The 21,631-nt window shown below is 38.1% G+C and overlaps 3 protein-coding genes across 3 annotated transcripts; 2 read left to right on the top strand and 1 right to left on the bottom strand.

Annotated features, from left to right (window-relative positions):
- Positions 1-2,531: 2,531 nt before the first annotated feature.
- Positions 2,532-4,672, top strand: LOC136280925 (tachykinin-like peptides receptor 86C). Its single transcript, XM_066166778.1, has 2 exons — positions 2,532-2,569; positions 3,442-4,672. The coding sequence occupies exon 2, from the start codon at positions 3,466-3,468 to the stop codon at positions 4,537-4,539; it is 1,074 nt and encodes a 357-aa protein (XP_066022875.1). The 5' UTR covers positions 2,532-2,569; positions 3,442-3,465; the 3' UTR covers positions 4,540-4,672.
- A 1,677-nt stretch (positions 4,673-6,349) lies between these two features.
- LOC136280918 (uncharacterized) lies at positions 6,350-18,692 on the bottom strand. Its single transcript, XM_066166749.1, has 19 exons — positions 18,583-18,692; positions 17,731-17,990; positions 17,186-17,271; positions 16,759-16,847; positions 16,172-16,283; positions 15,765-15,871; positions 14,891-14,971; positions 14,268-14,313; positions 13,971-14,091; positions 13,409-13,494; positions 12,700-12,791; positions 11,732-11,797; positions 11,031-11,084; positions 10,571-10,634; positions 9,750-9,850; positions 9,215-9,343; positions 8,531-8,645; positions 7,546-7,993; positions 6,350-6,994 (listed from the first exon to the last, which is right to left on the bottom strand). The coding sequence occupies exons 2-19, from the start codon at positions 17,970-17,972 to the stop codon at positions 6,793-6,795; spliced, it is 2,241 nt and encodes a 746-aa protein (XP_066022846.1). The 5' UTR covers positions 17,973-17,990; positions 18,583-18,692; the 3' UTR covers positions 6,350-6,792.
- A 64-nt stretch (positions 18,693-18,756) lies between these two features.
- LOC136280673 (large ribosomal subunit protein uL10-like) lies at positions 18,757-21,089 on the top strand. The gene is given in 6 exon segments (XM_066166313.1): positions 18,757-18,800; positions 19,704-19,802; positions 20,287-20,462; positions 20,821-20,936; positions 20,939-20,992; positions 20,995-21,089. Coding segments are annotated over 5 exon segments (495 nt in total). The 5' UTR covers positions 18,757-18,800; positions 19,704-19,748.
- Positions 21,090-21,631: the final 542 nt, after the last annotated feature.

Below are 21,631 nucleotides of genomic sequence, written 5' to 3'. Positions count from 1 at the left end.
CAAAGTCGCGTAGCAAACAACCATGACTTAAGAGCCAGAAGGAGCGCCGCTGCGGCGGCGCTGATTAATTTTTCGAATTATCAATGGGACGCCAAATCGTGAGGGCGACGCTAATTAATATGTTTCCTCAAAGAGCGGCGCCTAGTAGACGGCAGACAGCTTTAGAGAAAGTACTTTCTGTTTCTGCCTCAGCATAACATGCCCATGAATTCCTCTGAAATTGAACACGTTGAAACTTTACTTCCAGCTTAAGCCTTCGTTCTTTCCAAATTTGTAAACATTTATTTGCTTTGGAGACGAGCAACCGAGGGCTGCTTATGACAAGTCTCTTAGATGATTCATATTAAACGTGCACCTAATTTTTCTTTCAAGTATTTAGTGTCTCTATTGATCTGAAACTAGCCATCTAGTCTCATGACATGAATTTAGTTCGATTTCTCGTGAGAAATTTTATAGACTACATGGTGGTGATACCTAAGAGGCGATTGAAAGTCAATGATCAGCTAAGTTTATTTTAAACTAAAGTAATCGATTTGCAGACATCCATAGCATTAAACGCATTTTTGTCTTCAAATTTGAAATTCAATTCATGAAACTTTATCTTAGACTAATTGAGGTGTCACAATTGTACATATCGTAATTTATCTTGACCCAAAATTCACGAATCCTGAAACCCTAGCCTTTCTCGTTGAACACAGAACACCCTTCAGATCATCAGTTGAGAATCTAATTTTTTTCTTATTATTAATCCGAAATTTCATGAAAAAAGTTGCCTTATAAAAATTGTCCCCGTGATGCTTTTTTATTTAAGTGTGGTGAAAATGGAACAATACTCTGACATTCGTGAATTATATGCATTTACATGCTTGTGATACGGCAAACTCGAATGCAGCATTATGCGGAATTATTTTCATTAAATGTAAACAAGAGGTCTCAATAATTCGCGTTGGCCTTACAATTGGGCTTTAGTAGAAAAGTAAGTGAAATTAAAATTTGCCTCCTTTCCGTAATGAAATTATAATGAAAGCGGGCGTCGTTCTATTAGGCCTGTGAGCAAATGTATGTAAATTCCTAAAGTGAAGAATTAACAGTGTGTTGGTACTTTTGATGAAAGTCTAGTTACATTATAAGTATCCAATACCCGTTCGATAATGAACTGCGGGCAAAACGAGCACCTTCCTCGGAGGGCCGGGAAGCGTGGGCATAGTTTTGAACCCTTTTGGTCCTAATATGGGTATAGATAGTCCTGGATAGGATGTACTTTTTAGAGGAAACCACGTCTGTGTATGAACTTATTATTTCAACTTCGAGTGATTAACTAAGAAATGAAATTTAAGACAAAAATTCTTCTAGGGGGGTGAATTTCTGCATCGGTCGATTTCACCAATTCTTGGCTTCGGAACTGATTCCAACCTTAATTTCAATACAACGATTAAACGTTCTGGTTTCGCCAACGACATATAACATTCAGAAGCCAGACCTAAAGACGGTTAAAAATTTTTAGGGGCTATCTTTAAATGCCCGTGGGAAATTACCGGTCTGGTTTTGAAAAACCAGATGGTACACCCCTTCCAAGAATTCCCAGGGATACCTTTTCCGAAAAAAAAAAAAAAAACTCAACTGACGGTTTAGGGACCGTTTATTATTCATTGCTAGGGGCAGCGTTAAATAATGAGCCGTTAATTGTTGTTAAGCTGCTAATTGGTAGTCAATCTTAGGCCCCTCCCCTTTTAACCGGCTGTTGAAGAAAAGTGACCTCACTCCAGTCCCCCTGAAAACCTTCCGCCCCCCCCCCAAAAAAAAAAAATTATAAATAAATAGATAAAATAAAATTTATTATAATAAATAAAATGAAATAAAAATAAAAATATACCTCCTCCCTAGGCGATAAGTAATGAATGGCCCCTCAGGTTCTTGTAAATTGTATTATGTTCTGTCAGCACTCATAAACGAATTAAGACGTGCAGACATCAGAAAAAAAATTGAAATTAAAGTGCAACGAATGTGCGGAAGTTGCGACATTTCTTTGAGATAATGTTTCCTTGGCAAAGAGCTAATCGTTATTCCACATAAAAGAGGAAATGATAATAAAAATATCTCAAGAAAAGACTTTACTTGAACAATATTTGGGTATAATTAAGCCCGACAAAACAAGCGTTTTCGGTGCATGTAAAAAAGATAACGTAATAAAGCTTTGTTCATTAAACCTGAGACATAAATTTTGCGCGAGTTTTCCCAGTGAAAAGTTCTAATTTAGGGGTTTAATTTTTGATGCTGAGTCAGACACGTTGAAAAAGGCAAATTTTCTACGATATTACACTAATTATTTGCATTTGAAAGTCCCTACAGCTGTGTACGCTATTTGCTAAATGCAAAATCTAAAATGCTTCTTAAACACGTAAAGTGTTTAATATTCAATTAAGTCTGAATTTTTAATTTCAGGGAGGAAAGACGAGAAAAATCGTCACAGAAACTCTGCCTTAAAGCGTTAAACGAGGGCATTCAATTTAGATTATCGAAGGATTGTCACAGTGAGACGCTATCCCTCCGTTGTGTCTTCGCATTAAAGGTAAGTCATTCGATCTCTTCTCGAAACCGAAATTTTGCCGCACAGCAGTCAATTCAAAATATCGTATACTCCAGCTGTCGTCGTTCAGATCTTGGTTACTTTTCGACGACAATATTGACAACAAATATTAAGGAAATTATGGCTCTAACGGTAAAGTATACAAATATGAGCGGAAAGGTTAGTATAGAAGGTTTAAATACAGTCTTTATGACTTCCCAATAATTTAGCAGAGTAATCCAGTCAATATGATTCATTATGGGAATAGGGCGTACGTCCACAGACCTAAAATGCTTTCCAAATTCGTCATTTGTAGGCGTCAACATGTTCTCTATCAAGAAATGTTTTGCATTTTCAAAGTGTCAAGGCAAACGTTTCATAATTAATGTCATTTGTTGCCTCGATGGGATAAGGAAACTCTTCCCGTGTTAATTAGTCATCTAGACACGAGAGCAATTTGGAAAAGTAAGCAAATGGCTTTAACGCTCTCAAGGAATTGCACAACTTTCGATATTTCTTTCAACTTCTCGAATATTTAGATAGTAAGGCTTTGTAAACACGGACAAATGGCTCAGTTAATTCTATAAAATATTTTTCACCGAGAGACTGCTGGTACAGGAACCGCGCAGCAAGTTTTTGAGCTTGGGAGGGGGGGGGGGTAGGGGCTATTTTTGGCTCCGTTATTTTTGTTAAATTATTTTTTGTTGAATTTACTTTATTTTTGCAAAAGAGTGGGGGGGGGGGGGGGGGGCGCAAAAGCCCCCGCCCGCCCCTCCCTCTGCTCGGTCCATGTGGTAGTCTCTCTATTTTAAAACAAACGCGTGATAACTAGAGGAAGCTTTCTCCTTGATGCAGACGCTATTGTCTCTTTTCAGTATCGATTGCGACGCCTGCTAGACATGAGTAACAGCACAGCTTCAGATCAGTCTTCTCCGGAGTCAAACGTTGGAATGACTGTGTTGAGCAGACTTCTTCCAATAGCCATAGCCATTATTTTGTGCAACGGACTGGTGTTCGTCTTGTTTTGTAGAAAGAAGTGTCTTCGAACCTCATCCAATTACTTACTGCTTGGTTTGGCGATTTGCGATTTCTTAACAGGCGCTGTCAATATTCCATACTTCGTCATCTTTCATTTCCCAGTTGTTCCACCCAGCATGCGAGCGGACTTTAACTACTGGTTGTTCATTGTGCATACTCTTACGGCTGTGTCAGCCGCATACCATCTCTTCATCATCACTGCAGAAAAGTATTCAGCGATCATCAGGCCATTAAGACACTATCTCGTAACCAAGAAGATGGTCTTTAAGGTGTTAGCTGTGATTTGGATCTTGTCTACATTAATTGGCATCACCCCGTTGATTTGGAAAAACAGTCAGTCACTTCCTCTGTGTTCCGCAATCTATTCTATAGTTTGTCTTGTATTTGTCTTTGTTATTCCATATACATTCATGATTTATGCCTATATAGTCATGTTCAAAGCGATTACTAGCAAAAGAAGACCATCTTCATCGCACAGAGGAGTTACATCAAGACAGAGAAGGAGGCGCACCAGTGATAGAAAGTGCATCTTAGTTTTCGCGTTAATGGCGGCAATATTTGCAATTTGTTGGCTTCCTTACTTTACTATTATGATGGTTTTAAACATCAAAGGTTATCTGAGGATCAGGATCGAGTTGACGTCACCAATCGCCAAAGCCGCCGAGGTATTTGCCTTTGTTCGATATATCACATCTGTCGTCAATCCACTTCTTTACACGTTTTTTAAGCGCGACTTTTCGCGAGCTTTAATAAGTATCCTTTTCAAGTCGAATAATCGCACGAATCTGGCTTCGAGGCAATCATTTTTAAGACATCGTTCAGTTACTTCGGTACAATCACGGCTCTCTTGGACAAGAGAAAGTTCTGAAAGAGAAAAACATTCTGTGAACGCAAACCTTCTCGAAGAGCAACAAGTCTTTGTATCTTCCGTTTAAAGCAGCTTGAACCATCTCGCAGGCTATGAGTTTGGGGATGCTGTGGGACCCTAAAAAGAAACTTTAGGAGAGTTTATCGGAAATAGGTAGTGGATTATGCAAACCCTGCTAACTGATACTCTTCTTTAGACACTTTGGTATCATTGAAAAACGTCTGTTCAGAATATGGTTACATTACAGGCGGTCCAAGTTCACGTCTCGAGAAAAAGCCAACGATTAATTTATGAAAGCGTCACGCGTTGTGTGGCTCGGTGTTAAGCCACGAGAGGAACCGTTGAGAATTTGAACACGTTGCAAGGAATAGTATGGGGAACGAAATATGGTCGATTTACAACGATAAATATATAAACTATGAATATTTACGCGGAAAATCAATACAAATTACTCACATACTGTGTGTCCGTCGTAGTTTCTGGCGATTTCTGCTGTTTTAAGCGTGCTTTTCCACCACTGTCATCACTATCAAAAGACGTCTTTTGACAGGAATAACAGTGATGGAAAAGTACACTTAAAATGGCAGAAATCGTCAGAAACTACAACGGACACACTGGGTGTGAGTAAGTTTTACTGATTTTACGTGTAAAATGTTCCTATTTTGGAATATTTATCGTTGAAAATCGTGCTAAAATTTTCAACGGTTCCTCCCGTTACTAAACACCGAGTCACACAACGCGTTATGCTTTTATGAATTAATCGTTGGCTTTTTCTTGAGACGTGAGCTTGGACCGCCTGTAGTTACATTGGGACAAAGTATGATACTGGCATCACACAAAACCGGAAATATGGCACAGCGATTCAGTGAAACACACCAGGATCTGACAGAAGCACCGAGCGGGGTTACAATGGCAGAGGGTCATCATTATACGGCTGAACATTTGAACGGAAACAGGATGACAGTGAAGATTAACAGATGTGCACGAACGCAGTTACACTGTTTAAGACTAAAATTTTGAAACAAGAACACCGAGGAACAACAAATACACAAAGACGCTACGACAGAGCGATATCAACACGGCGCGTAGTATAGAAATACAATGTGCAGTGAAACAATAATGCTGGAACGAAATGCAAAATCGGCACAATGGCAAGAAAAAGATAAAAATGCATTAGGGACGCAAAAATGTATCGGAAACTAAAAATAGCAAAAGCCCAGACTCCAGTGACAGCGGCACAGAGGGGAGAAAGAACAATTGGCTTTTTTGACATGGCGACACTGCATTTGGTAAACTCGCCCCCATCTTTGCGCAATGAATGCTAAGGGAGGTTCTTAACTCCGAACTGTAATTATAATTTTCTTCCTTTGCACACCCACCTGCTAATGAAGCTGATGTGTGGTCGCCGAGGATTGCAAGGTTAATTGTCTACTTAAACTGTTTGCTTCGACGATCCAAGGTATATTACCATGAATAACTCAATAGGGGCGCTTAGTGGTGTAGGGGCGCTTGGTGGTGTAGGGGCGCTCATTCACAAAAACGAATTCGAGGAGGGCGCTTGTTGGAACGAGGGCACTGAATCGAATCATTAGGGTAAAAGCAAACATTTTTTTAGTATTACAAGGTAACGGGAATGATGGCACAAACTTATAGCGCTGAAAGTAATTGATGTATTGAAACGATCCAATGAAGATCTAACTATAGTGTCTGACGATCTACTGGAAAAGATCTGACTATCAAACAATCTGACGGTAAACAAGACTCCCACCTTACTTTACGTAAAATCCTAGCTTAATCTCCATTTAAGTGATGAAGAGGTGATAAGATGTTTTAAAACTTTAGATTACGATTCGCGTAAGAAACACGTCATAACTTCCTCGAAAATGGTTTCTTGCATTTTTCCCCCACATTCAAATTATGTGGTACTTTCATGTCTCTGAGAGTTTCCGTTAGTCCACGTCTGTCGTTGAGCGAATTTCACTGGCATTTCATTACAGTGCAAGGGAAGATCACTGACTTCTGTGATAAAATGTAACACCACTTCACGTCATTCAGTATCAGCGTCACGCAAATCTCGCACGTCACGCAAAACACACAAGTCAAGAAAGTGATTTACTGACAACAGCTATTTTAAAATGATCCAAGCTCTGAAGCCAATTAAGTAGTCATTCAGAACAGGACCACTGTCCTTAAACCAACCAGTAAAACTAGTTTTACGAGACATCAATCAATTTCTCGCACGCACGCATGCACACAAGAAACGTTCAGGACGTATTCCAGTAACGTGCTAACCCCAAAATGTTCACCAATTACGTGAATGCTAAAAAATGTCCATATTTATATCATTCGCGTCCCATGGTATACAGGATTCAACATTTTCAGGGGTAAAGTTCTCTGGGAAAACAGCCGGAGAAATGGCATCTTGCGATTGCAGAGAATATTGGGCTGCTAATATACCAGCCTTTACACAGATGACCGGAGAGTGTCCTTGAATAATACACGAAGCCATTGCTGCTGCAAAACTGAAACATAAAAACAACATCGACTGGTCAGTGGACATATTCAATGAGTCTTTATTCAACGGCATTTTTCTTGGGCACCAAATACCTAGGTCGTAAAATGGCCCCCGACCGTATCCATAAATTCCATGTTTTTAAATTTCACGTGCTGTTTGTGTGCCTTTCTTAGTAATACAATGTGCATCAGCATGAGATAAGCACGCGCACCCAGAAAAAAATGGCAACGTTTTCTTTTAGGTGATGCTACCTCTACGAGATTACAACAGGCATCCTAGTCTACGAGTAGCCGTACCATCCACCCCAAGGTGAAACGGATACCTTCCATTTCACCTTGAGAGGGGTGGGTACGGCTACTCGCAGGCTACAAGCATCTTTGCTTTTATCTCAGAATTCTATTTTTCAACTAAATCTCAGCAGGCTTTCATTTCAAGGGAATGACCATGAACGAAATAAAGTTGCTAAATAATATGAAATACAGGGGAAGGCGGCTCTCCTTCACACTGTGCTCTGTCTATAAATTCTGTTTCCCTCCAAGATCAATCATCCAATCTCACCTGTCACCTGCACCAGTGACGTTTCCCCCTGGCACGTGACTTCCTGGGCCTACGGCGGGAAAATACCGCGCTGACACCAAACTGTGTTGCCGCGCCGCAGATACCCGACTCATGTGGTGAGCCGTTGGAAATGGAGTGTCAGCGGAAGTGTCTCTACAGATTAAGGCACCATGTTTGCCAAGAGTCACGATGATGCAATGAATATGCTTTAAAAGTGGCTTGCAAAGGTGCAAACACTCGGTTATAATATCTTCTAGTGGTCGATCTTTCTCTTTATCATCCTTTGTGATGTGTGGTGGAAGATTTGATTTCTGTAGTTCGTCGTTCACTATGGCAGAGCTCATGGTTCGAAGCTCTTTTAGATTAGGTGATATGTATGTTATGTTGTGCCACGCGTCACTACGAAAGGGTTTCTCGGCTTTCATGATGCACGTTGGTTCAAACCACACTAAATAACAACGCAATTAATAAAGAAGTGGTTTTACAAGTTCTGTATCAGGAGGGTTTTCGGGGAAATGACAGGGAAGGAATCAGTCGGTTATCTGCTATCCTTGAAATTTCCATGACATCCACTGTACATGCACTTTCAAAAAACAGCTAACTACAAATAACTGAGATTAGCTTACCGTCAATCTAATATCCCACACTACATCTTCCCCTTATGTCTACAGCACATGTCGTTTATTCTTTCATGACTGTCACAATTTAGTAGAAGACCGAAGTCATTAAACCAATCTCTACACTCAGCATTAGCATTGTGGTACCTGGTATGTGGTTAGCTGCACAGGGGTGACGCGCCTGACCAACAATGTAATGTAATGTTGCCACCTGGCTAGTTACTAATTCAACGTCAATCTAAGATCTTACATTAAATCTTCACCCTCCATCTACAGCACATGTCGACTATTAATTCACGACCGCCACGTGTATTGGTAGATCGAGTTCATTAAATCGTACTCTATATTCAGCCTTAGCAATGTGGTACCTGGTATGTGGTTAGCTGCACAGAAGTAACACGCATGATCAATAGCTTCTTCAGTAATATTGCCATCCAGCATTACCAAAGGTGCGTGTTTAATAGGTTCCTCGAAGGCTGCAATCTAACAAATATGTTCAAAAAATAAAGAAAGCGTTTAAGAACATGCTGGAATTACTTGCTTATCTGAGGAGTAACTTAACCTCCTCGCGTATGACTGAGTAGTTGACGTACAATCGGGGCCATACCTCCGCGGGGAAACCTTCGAAAGACACGCTCTAAAGGTTCATTCTTCATACCTCCGAATATCTTGATTTCGGTGTCAAAAAAAAAATGATAAACCCCTCCCGCCCTTCAGCAAAGGTAATAATAATAATAACAATAATAATAATAATAATAATAATAATAGTAATAATAATAATAATTATCTTTAAGTTCTTGGCAGGGGTGTCCCACAACTTCACATTGGCGAACCCTTACTACGCTTGTACGTTACTGCTCAATATCAAGTATTCATTATTTACTTATTTTGAAAAAAAATCTTAGCTTATTAACGTTACAGCATTAGAGGTTCTGCCCTTGTATAAGTCCACGGTTGTAGGTAAAATAACTAGTCACATCTGAGGGGCCAGAATAATGGAACTAATGAAGAAATCTATAGTCCTCACTATAGTTTAAAAAACATTATCTTACATGATCAGGACTGATAACTTTATGAATGTCCATGTCACCAACTGCCGCGTGAAAGTCGTCATTTTGACTCAGTATCGCCGAGTACGTACCAGTGTGATTCACCTTAGAGGTGTATATGCCACGTGTAACCTGGGAACCAAAGAACAATTTAAAACAATAAACTGCTTACAGGGAAGTAATGGCATGCACATAACTTGAGGGGAAGGGTTGTTAATTGGTATGACCTAATTATTTGAAGCATCGCACAGTCAGTACAACATTGTCTCGAGCTAAAGTCACAAGCTCACGATGGTTTAGTCAACCGGGTATGTTTGATTTAGAACTAAAGTGGACGATGGAAAGAGGGAGCGAGGAAAAGCAATTTCTTATAATTTCTAAGCTACTGTCCCAGTGTTCAGATGTAGTCTTAATTCTTTAGAAACTTCATTCTCACGTCGATTTATTCTTCGAATAAATCCAATATTTTAAGGGAGTCATCTTGTCACGAGCCTGGGACAAAGAAAACTCTTGCTTTCATGGCGCATAAGAGATGTACCATTCTAGCTTCTTCACAGTGTTTTAGCAGCATAGCTCCCAGAGGATCACTTCCTATGGATGACACGAACAACGGCCTCATGCCAAGACGAGCCAGGCATTCTGTTGAATTGAAGAGCAAACTATATTTCACCGTTTTAACTGCAGCTTTGATGCAGAAAACAACAAACAAACAAACAAACAAACAAAAACCATCACAATAGGATTTTTAATGTTGGAATTCAATCTTAAGATTAAAAGGCAACCAACCTTTACACTGTTATATCTTGGACGATTACAAATACATTGCACGCTAAACGTTAATCTAAAACGTGCAAAACAGGCCTCAATCAACATAACACCGGGGTGAGTAAGGCAGAGTTTCGAAGAGCGGAATTAACGAACTCATTAACTCTTTCACTCCCAGAAGTGATTAACGTGAAACTTCTTCCCACTAATATACATACACTATCCAGCAAAGGGCGAATGAGAATACACAATCTTATCAAGGAAAAAAATGCTATCTTGATCTAACATCAAATTCGCTTAACTTTTTAGCCAGGATTTGTGTGAAGGCTGGAAGAGAGAATTAAAAATTAGATCTTAGATCGAGGCAGGTGTGTATAGCAGTTTTAAACTGAATTCTTTAAAGAGCAGGCTTCTGTTTACTTGTCATTCTCAATTGTGGAAGAGAACTTCAATGCATCCGAACTTATCTAAAACGTTGAGATGCCACGTTACGATCCCTCCCCTAACTTCCTTTTAATGGGGAGCGTTGCGTGACATCCCACAAAACGCCTACAAAGGTGACTGGTGCTACTATTACGTAAAACAAAGGAATACCTGCCATATTTCTTCCAACTCCACCGAAACTCATCCTTACTTTTCCAGGATTAGACGCTTCAAGCTGTGTAAAGAAGATGTGTTATTGTGCGATTTAAATCCAGTCCAGAAACATAAACAGTTCTTTCATACACCTGCAAAAACCCTTAAAACTTAAGTGATGGCACATTTAACCCCATGACACCTACGAGTGACTAGCATCTAATTTCTCGTTACATTATCACCACTGAATCAGACATTGAGGTCACGAGAATAAAGGAAATGATCACCAACTAAAGAACCTCTTCATTGCTGAACAAATCCTTCCTGTCAGAACCGTAGGAAATTCATTGAGAACAGTAAGGAGAATATGGATACCGATGTCAGGGTGAAAAGAGTTTCAAAATCTTTTTGCCTGTTGGTTTGTGTAAATTTAATTATATCTTGTTGATAAATGGTTTGAATTTATAACCGTGCTTACCACAATGCTTTCTGCCGTCGCGATAAAATCTACATTGGATCCACCGATCACAACCTAGAAAGGAACGTGACAAAAAAAAAAACAAAAAAAAAGAGGAAAGAAGAAATATGAAGAAATATGGCAAATTTTGAACAGACGAGGCCAAATAGATTGTCACCTTTGTAGAAAACAGAGCTTTTGAATGCAAAGTAACTAAGCAAGATCATTTCAGTTCAAGTGTTACTACAGCGTTTTCATACTTACAAAGATAAAACTAAAAAGGTCAGGACGTCAGTTTTGAAATTAACCCCAAAATTCTCTTCTATCCCACTCAATCACGCTTATTCATTCTCCATTTGTCTTCTCGTTCGAGTTTTATCGTAGTTTAAGTATTCAATTTAGTTGATTCTGGTCACTTCTAAAATTGTGGTTCTTAATGGTGTTTAACTGCTAGCTGCAAAAAGGCTGAAAAATTAACCGTTGGGTGAGGCGTGAACAAAACTTATTGAATAATCGTCAATTGTGACAAAACATAACCGTTAGCTGTAAACCGCTTAGGCCTCTTTGAACTTATACACTTCTTCACATTGCCCAGTTAAATTAAACTTTAAAAAATAATCCACAAGAAATTGATACTGACTGGTTTGCCGTGAACAGAATTCTGTGGCTCTACAATATTCGCTTCCAAATTTGACTATTCATATTTACTATTGACGACTCACTGGTCTCCTTTGCCGGTTCCAATCTCTGGTTGAATCTGGAAAGCCTGGCACTTTGCCTTGTGATTCCTGTGAAGCAACAAACAAAATCGTTCATCTTACATTTCTGTTCGTCGATAATTTATGGAAAAAAGTGGATTCCATTTTGTTGTGTTTCTTCTGTTCTGGATCACAAAAGTCGCAAGAGTGTTTCCGACCCAGCGAAAATCGAAAGTCGGAGTCCACAGAGAAGTACTAGGGACCTTAAGCAAACCACGACGGCGACTGCAACGTGGACGTGGAAAAACAAAAGATCTAATTGGCAGAACAATAGCTCAGCACGTGCGTTTTAAAACTTTGTACATTTCTTAGCCGTCCTATGCAAAGCAACAACGTGAAATCACCACAATTTGCGTCGTCTACGAACCGAGAACGCGACGACAAATTATTTTAATGTCCATTTGGAACTCAACGCTTCTTTTATACGGTATGCTGAAGTTGAGGTGTGGCGCTGTATGAGACGGTAAACAAATGCAGCCATTTTTGAAATTCTAATTTAAGGCAGAAATTCATTTTTTAATCGAAGTTTTCCTTGGCGTTGCGGTCCTGACTGCTTAAGGTCCCTACTGAGCTAGACAGAATCGGACCTGGAGAATCAAAACGGTTTTATTTTCTTGCGATTCCACTTAAGACTCTAATGCTTATGAATCAGCTAAAGCAAGATTGCCGGCGTCGCATGCAGAAGCAGAAGAGGCAACCAATCGTTATGCCAGTTTTCAGGCCATCCAAAGGCTTATGACTCCGACAATCAAGTTTCCACTGAATCGATATTTTTCTACCGATTCTGTTGGTCTGATTTCTACTTGATCGTATCGCTCTACGCTTCTGATTATGACACTGACTCCGTCGTAAGTGAAAAGCATCCTTAACTAAACAGACACTCGGGCGAATGGAATCAATGACGGCGTAGCTATCACGTTGTTATAGCTTACCACAGCTTTCTTCTCTTTTAATTTTCGTATTCTGCATAATTCAACAGCAATTAAACTTCCTATCTTTGCATTGTTTTTTACTAATGCCATATCTGACAGAGAAAGTTAAGGATATACACCTCATAAATTAACCAATCCCGGCACTTCGCAGTTGACTATTCAGCGAGCTATCAGTGCATAGATGCAGGGCTGACTTCACATAAAAGCTGTACCCCAGCTGGGTCTAACGCTTAAAACGTTAGCTTCAATAAACTAGTCACGACGCTTGCCTAACTTTAACAACTTATGGTTGATAACGAAGATGACGTTATTCAGTAAATGATCCAGGCAAACTCGGAAAAAAGTCCATGGTGACAAACTTCCATGACGCTTCCATCACGAGTCTCAATGGTAAAGCATCCGAAGTACTAATAGGAGGGTCGTTTTTATTTTCGTGTACGCCTGTGTCATTCACAGATTAACATCATCTTAAATTATAAATCACGAACTGTTCATTTCCCTTGCCCAGTGACGCAGCAAATAAAGGTATAACCTTCACTTTGAGCTGCTTAACTGACAATGCCTGACAAACTCTTCCTTGAAATTCACAGTAAATTTTCTCGACCTTTCTTCGTGGTAATGATCTAAGCAAAACTTTGAAGAACAAGTTCTCTTGGACAAATTTAAACAAATGAACGGTAGATAACAAGAGAAAGTTTAAAAAGGATACTGGCTTGAAGAGATTGACCCTGCGTAAGTTCATTCACTCTCTTGAGCAAAAAGGGTGTCACTTCTTTACTTTTAATACCAGAATCACTACGTCAAAAACATAAAAATCATAATATTTGTGTACTCCATAGTAAGTACCTCTTAACCGAACGGGAGGGCCGGAAAGGAATTTCAAATATTTGGCTCGAGGTCCTGACGTACAGACCAAGTGCAACCGAAAACGTTCGTTCCCACAAACTCAATCAATAAGCATTTACCATAAGACCGCCGCTCTCTCCCTTTCTGACTCCCTTCTTGAATTTCTTATTTTTCTTCATCTTCAAACATTTTGAGGCCGAACGCCAAGCCGGATGGCTACATCTGATACTGCATGTGGCTATTGCATATGGCTATTGATATTTTTTACGAGAACTAGCAGCATGTACGGAGCCGTAGGAGCAATATGATGAACAGACACAGAACTATGTAAAATATGGCGAAATACAATAACTTATGAAACAAAATCAAAAATCGATTTAACACGATGGATCATTATTACCTTGTTCATTACTAATGATAAATACCTGGCTTCCTGCAAAGCCTTTTGGATAGCTTTCTCGATGATTTCCCCAGATGCGGCTTCCTCTTTGGAGATTGGGACAGCTAAAACTATTCCACTGCTAGATTTTAGTGATAAATTCGCATCTGCAGAGTAGTCAGAAACAATGAGAAATCCTCATACAATCGAGGCTCCCTTAAAAGACCCTCTATAGTCTTAAAAGCATAGACAGTTTCGGTCACCATAGTAAGAGCTTATGTGAGCCTCAACAAAGAATCTCACAAAAACTCTTGCTGCTTTGCTTAGACCAAAAAAAACTCACCAATTAACTTAGCTGCCTCTTCTGGGGTTTGTATATTGCAAACAGACTGTGAAAAACCAGCATGAAGAAAAATGCAGTTAGCAAAACACAGGATCAAGCAAAATACACAGAATAAACAATAGTATTCCAAGCAATCATCTTATCTAGAATAGTTGGATCAATATCAGTATCTGGGCAACTGCCCACCTACCCCTCTCCTAACTCAACAACAGTCGACTGATAACAAGTTAGGGTTAATGTTGGGTTAAGGGAGGGGTAGGTGGGCAGTTGCCAAGATACTGATATTGATCCGAATAGTTTTGTTGGAAATGACAAAACTATTCCACAATAGTACAACACTAGTCACTCTCGATCTCCATTTAGCTTCCTTTAAATGCTCACAGTGCAAATCTTTCTTTCATGTCTTGTCAAACTCTGTTAACAAAAGCCTAGAAAGTTCCTATAACTACACCCTTTCCGAATTTGCAAAGGAAATACTACTGATGTCATTACTGTGGTTGTCTTAAGCATTACATGTAATGCTAATTGAAAATCATGCCCTTAATACTGACTTTCATTCATTTAAATATTTACAGAAAGAATTTTGAAAATGTTTTGAGATCAAATACAACTGTATTTTGTACCTTAAATCCACTTTTTGGGGTAAAGAATGCTGGGAAGTCTAAGGAGTCTCCATATGTAGCCACAAGAACACCTTGTGTTTCCTATGACAAAATACAAATTTATTAGAAATAAAGTAAAATTTTCTATAGAAAGTAAATCAACACAAACTGCTTCAACCTAGTTATCTACCTAATGAAAAATTATACATACCTTAACGATTACAAAATTTATCATTCAATACAATTTACAAATTAGCCCCGTTAAAGATTGGAAGAAAATAAAAACTGCGCAAGATTATGTGAAATATACTGTGACCCTCATGATACAAAGTCTATAACCAACTTTGAACAGAATTGTATTTTTACATTTTCAATTCACATTTTGTTGTGTGTTGAATGGAACAAGGAATTAAGAGTAACAATTTCCTCCAATAAACCTCTGCAGAGCTTTTATGACACTTCTTTCTTATTACTGACATTAGCCTAGCAATGAGATGAATTATCATAATTGATTAAAGTTTCAGAGCTAACCCTGCATGTAATTGAAGGGGCACTGAAACAACTAAATGGCAGTCAAATCTTAATCATCTGCAATAGGTATATACTTCACAGGTAAATAGTACTTTTCATGAGTACTGATTGGATAGCTTGGAAGTGATTGGCATGTGCTATTCACCTCCAAGCAGTAATGTAGGGCAAGAGTTTAATTTGCAACCATTTTCAAGTACATTGACAGAAACAAACTTATTTCTTGATACTTGCGTGGCATATAGAGGAAGAAATATTATTCACACCAGTATTGGTGAAATTGCTGGATATATTTATCTCCACCCAGGTCAATAATTGTTAACTGCTGCTCATCATTACACATAAAAAATAATTCTGATGCACTTACCAAATACTCAAGAGTCAATTCAATGTCCAGAATAGATTTAGCTCCAGCACAAACAACTGCCATTGGGGTTTTACCAAGCTCAGTAAGGTCTGCACTGATATCAAATGCTGCTCAAGGGGAGATGAATTAACATCAAAATTACTTATCAAGGTATTATCTACTATTACGATGTATTTCAGAGGACCGGGGAGTTTTATAATGTCTGAATGACTAAAATCTGGAATGTACCCACTCAAAAGAGCACAAGAGAATTTGTAACATTGGAAAAAAAAAAAACATCTAAGTTTATAATGTCAGTCATAAGATTCAGCAATCAATCCCAGTATTGGCAGAAAAAATCAAGATTGTATTTTAATTGGCTGTCTAAGTTAAACAAATGTCATTAACAATTAAGTGATTGAACTTACTTGATTGTGCTCCTCTATGAACACCACCAATTCCTCCTGTAACAAAGACTGGAATACCTGTGGCATTTGCAGCAATCATAGTACTTGATACTGTGGTTCCTCCAGTTAGACCCTGCATGACAAGAAATTACAGTTTTTATGTGCATTCAGGCTGTCAATCCTCAGAGGCAATTATAAGGCTTCCCCAATGTTAACATTGAAACATGCTTTTACAATCATTCCAAACTCTCAGAGAACAAATTCTTTGCCCTTCAGAGTAAATTTTAGTCATTATTAGCAAATTTAAAAGAGCAGGAGAAATGTGCAAAGTAACACTAGAGTAATCTTAACACAATGCTACTGTAATTTAGCCATTTATACTTATAAGTAAAGGGTAATATCTTCTAACTTCATTATAATGCTAACTCAGAACACAGACTGCCACCAGACAATGATTACTAGTCTGCTAAGAAGAGACTTGCTAATTCATGCATTCTCAGATTCAAACTAGATATTACCCCCAGACCTTAGGAAAGATCCTCCTTGGAAAATTTATTAAGAACTGTAGTTGAAAATAAAATGATGAAAAATTGAAATATATACATCACCTTGCTGATAACGTAGGGCAAATCTCTCCTGGATGTCTTTACAGCATTAGTATCCTGAGCTAACCTTTCTAAGTTTGCTTCTGACAAACCTAAGGACATTTTTTTTCTTTTCAATTTTTTTAAATACAAAAGAGTCTACAGCTGGTCACTATATAATAAAAGAGGTTTGTTTGAAATTAAAGGGTGTAAAACATTCATTGAATGATTAACTGAACAGTAACCTCAAATGCAATCTTAACTCTTCCCTGTTTTTCTTCTGGCAAACAAGAGTTCACATTGATAATCACTAAATATAAAATCATTGAATCATCATCTGCTTCTACTGACTTTTAATACTTATCTCATAATTTTTTTCCAACAATCCTCTAAAAAAAAGAAACAAAAAAAGACAAACAAAAAAACAAATAAAATATAAGATCACACCCACCTACATGGATTTTACCAGACATAATTGCTATGGTGGCTGGTATTGCTCCATTATTTTTCACAATTTTTTCTACTTCCTTAGCAACTCTGAGTAGAAAAAAAAATTAAAGCTAAACAATTACTTTTAATTGAGATTCTACAGTAAGATGAAAATTTTACAGAGAGAGGTGACCCTATTTTACAGAATGTCAGAATGGCAGTGAAATGGAGAGACAGAATATCCTAAAACACAGAGGGACAGGATATCCTTTAAGGCAGAAACATGATAGAATGCTCCAAAATGTGGAATGACCCCAAATGCCTCCAATTGTGTTTTGAAAATCAGTTTGCACCAGAGGGTGTAAAAACATGTCAGTATCTGAGCAACTGGATACCTCAGTACCCCTCCCCTAACCCATCTTTATTTCTAGCTTGTTATCAGGTGACCTTTGTTGGGTTAGGGGAGGGGTAGGCATGCAGTCGCTCAGATACTGGTGTTGATCCCAACCATCTTTGATGAACCCTTTTTTTCTCCACAGTAAGGGAGTTTTGTTAGCATCAACATACCTTAAATTTTCAGGATAAGGCATTCCATGTGTTATAATAGTTGATTCTAATGCAACAACTGGCCTTTTACTGACAATTGCCTCAGCAACCTCTGGGTAGACTTGAAATAGTCTATCCTGTAAATTATTGAGACCAGCTGGCCCAGGTCCAAGTGCACTTCTTGATATCAACCTTGCAATTCTCCTTAGATTCTTTGCTTGCTTGAGCATCTTATGCTGTGTGCATATACATGTATTCCACATTTTGAATGTGTTAATTTTCTGGAAGAAAGAATCAACAAGCTTTAAAAAAAATTCAAATCATGAATAACAAGCATTTCCCTAAGTTCCTTCACTCAAATCAGTTAAGAAAAAATAAAAAAAGTCCCCAGTCCAATACATGTTTAAATGTAGGTTTGTGTCTTGAAACCAAGTCTATGATGCATAATTCACTTTCCAGTCTTACTTTTATATATATATATATATATGTTCGTGCATATATATATATATATATGCACGAACTCCTGCACTGGGGGGTGGGGTGGTGGTAACAACGTCTCATTGCGCAACTGACAAGAGGGCCTAAGTTTTATTACTAGCTACTAAGAAGTAGAAAAAAGTTAATTCATAAACTGAAATAATCCTTGAAATCTCAATTTTCCACGATTACTAAGCAATCCACTTTCGCGCGAGTTTGAAGTCTTCATCTTATAGGACATCAGCCATGAATACCTTCCTTAGTAGTATTACGAATTTTAACAGAGAAAGCATTTCACTCCATAGTCGCTCGCTGAGCGTATTCAAAATTTAAAGAAAGATCAGCGTTAGGTGTCCTCGCACACATCAGCTATTACTATAAAAACGGCTCACTTACCGAAGCTCATGTATGTACTCTGTTCCTTTGCCGCGCGAATAGACGCTCTAATCTAAAAAGTATTTTTGATTGCAATTTTGAACCTGCCGAGGACTCTACGGAAATTGCCGAAGTTGGCTAGGCATCCGGATATCGTATAGCATTGTGGGTAACTTTGAAAATTATGGTATGTCAGCTGGACACGTGCTTAGTTCTCTTTCTTTCACGTTGTTCTTGAAGTAAGTCTTGAACGAAATTCGTGAAGTAAATGATAGCTTAAACGTCTCATTATGTGCTTTAGAGTTCCGAAATTCGCAGAGGACATATGGTCAAAGCCCTGTTAAATGTAAAAGTAGTAGAAATTTGGCAATAAAGGAACATCCACTCTTTTACGAAATGGGATTCGTGCGTATCAAAAAATATCTATATATTCGCGAAAGCATAAAATGGTGTTTAAGTCACCGAGTCCTCTCTGTTTCATTTAACTAATAAGGCTATTGGTTTAAAAAGTATTCTTCACAATCAGGTTAACACTCTTGCAATTGAATAAAGGTATTTTACACGAAAAGCTAAGAAAAATGTTCGCGAGAGAGATGAAACACATCTGAACATATCTGTAGCTAAGGATTGTACGAACTTGACCTGAAGTAAGCTGGTTGACTAGGCATGGTGATGCCTTGAAATCTCGTCTATTTAAGCAATAGACAGCATTTTCATGGCTTTTGTATAGCGTGACAAATGCATGTGATACATTAGTTGGTTAGAGGAAAGGTTCGATCACTTGAATCACAATCTGTCAAGGGAGTCAGGAGTAGTATTAGTACTGGTAACAATCTTCTCAAGTGTTCCTTCGAAATCCCAAGTTGGCTGATAATTCCACGAAGCCATTCAAATCAAGCCTATTGCTTTTATGTTACATCTATAAACGAATTATGATGGAAAGAAAAGTAGATTAACTCTAATTTCATGATCATACCACCCAAAAGTTGTGATAAGTAGCCCTGAAGAGAAAAGTGGCAACCTGCTTTTTTTTCTTCCTTGTACGCAGTATTTTAACGTGATACCAATAATTATTAATATATTACAGTAGGCTGACCATGTTATTAATCATAATTTCTTCATTTCACTTGTTTCCAAACTAGATCTAGTCTTTAAACGCTGTTCTGCGCAATCCTTCACCAAGCAAAATGGTTAGGGAAGACAAGGCAACATGGAAGACAAATTATTTTATGAGGCTAATTGTAAGTTTCAGTAACTGCTACCTGTACAATTACACTGTTTAATTACAACTATACAGAATGATTTGAGAAAATAAAGCAGCTAATGCACCCATCACAGTTTTGAAATTGTATAGGTTATGATCACCATTCAGGGAGTTCATAGAAATTTGTCTTGGTTATAAAACATAGACTTTGAATGTGTCAAAGAATGTTAGAATGCAGGATGTAAAGAAAACTCGAATTCATGTCCATGTTTTGTAGTTTTTGACTCATTTGATTTTCAAACATTTTGCTCGAGACCCTGTAAATAAGAAAATTGCTTTCTGTCATGGTAAGAAATTACCTACAGGATCACAGAGTTTTGTGGTGAATGTTGCTTTCTTTACTTTTCAAGAGGTAAATTTAATTTTGTGTGGGAATTAAGTGAAAAACCGGTGTAAAGCCCTTATTGAGGAAAAGACTTAAACAGCTTGCTTAATAATTGTAAATGAACTTTTCTTAACAGCAATATATGGATGAATTTCCTAAGATGTTTCTGGTAGGTGTGGACAATGTAGGGTCCAAACAGATGCAGCAGATCCGTCAGTCTCTGCGTGGTAGAGCTGAAATTCTCATGGGCAAGAACACCATGATAAGGAAGGCCATCCGGGGACACTTGGAAAACAATCCTGCCTTGGAAAAGTAAGAGCAACATGAGATAGTCTCATCAAAGCAGGTCACAAGTTCTCTGAGGAACAATGTATTTGTTTCTCTCCTTGGGTTTCTTGAAAAGTTAGACAAGCACAGGGGGTACATCTTAAGTAACACTCTGTTAAACTGATTTGAACAGTAATATGACATTTCACATGGCTGGTTTGCATCATTTTAAACCTTCATGAATCTTATTTAAAGCATACCAAGTTGTTTTGATAAGCCATTTTCACTAGCTACAGTGTTGATCTTTCAAAAATAGTATGAAAATTTCTGTTGCATTTTCCCAGATTATGATGGTGATCATACTACTGTGATATTAACATTCTGTTGTATTTGTGCCATGTAGGTTGATCCCTCACATCAAAGGCAATGTAGGCTTTGTCTTCACCAAGGAAGAGCTCACAGATGTGCGAGATCTTATCCTGGCAAACAAAGTGGCAGCCCCAGCTAAAGCTGGTGCAATTGCCCTCTGGATGTGTTTGTTCCAAAGGGAAACACTGGCCTGGGTCCTGAGAAGACATCTTTTTCCAGGCGTTGGCCATTCCAACCAAGATTGCCAGAGGAACCATTGAAATCTTGGTCAGTGATCTCTGTTTGTTTTGTTATTTTTATTAATAATGTGAAGACGTGGATTAGAGCAAAAACATCTTTCTCAAAAGGCTTAAGGACCAGTAAGAGAGTCCTGTGTGACATTAAGAATACATTGACATCCAACCAACAAAAATCCCACTTCAGAATTTTAGACTTACACCCTTTATATGTTCTTTATTTTTTATTATTATTCTCTTTGTAAATATTGACTTTTAGACTATTTATTGTACATAAGTATTTGAAATTTTGAATTATAAGTTATTGCTTTTATGCTGACAATTTTACCTGTGAACCCGTATTTGTTTTAGCTGTGCAAGTTTGTTGGAGTTAACATTTATTCCTGTACATAAAGCATGATTCGTTTTATTCTATATCCATCTGTAAATATTATTATTATTATTATTATTATTATTGGGGTATTTATGTATTTTTTAGAGTTAACTCTCTTCCTCTTAATCCTGCACCTGTTGAAAGCATGTACACTCTTTCATTATAGTTTCAGAACCCAAATTGAGCTGTAGGGTTCATGATTGATACACTGAGGTCCTGCAACATTCCAATTTTTT

Source organism: Pocillopora verrucosa, chromosome 5 (genome assembly GCF_036669915.1).
Source record: "Pocillopora verrucosa isolate sample1 chromosome 5, ASM3666991v2, whole genome shotgun sequence".
NCBI classification, from domain to species: Eukaryota; Metazoa; Cnidaria; class Anthozoa; order Scleractinia; family Pocilloporidae; genus Pocillopora; species Pocillopora verrucosa.
Note: the sequence above shows the minus strand (reverse complement) of the source record. Positions and strands in the feature narration are given on the sequence as shown.

Coding starts and splice junctions, on each gene's coding strand:
- LOC136280925 (XM_066166778.1), top strand. CDS start 3,466: ATGAGTAACAGCACAGCTTCAGATCAGTCTTCTCCGGAGTCAAACGTT.
- LOC136280918 (XM_066166749.1), bottom strand. CDS start 17,972: ATGTGGAATACATGTATATGCACACAGCATAAGATGCTCAAGCAAGCA. Junction 12,792..13,408: donor GGGTCAATCTCTTCAAGCCA/GTATCCTTTTTA, acceptor TTTCTCTGTCAG/ATATGGCATTAGTAAAAAAC. Junction 7,994..8,530: donor TGCAGCTAACCACATACCAG/GTACCACATTGC, acceptor GTTGTTATTTAG/TGTGGTTTGAACCAACGTGC.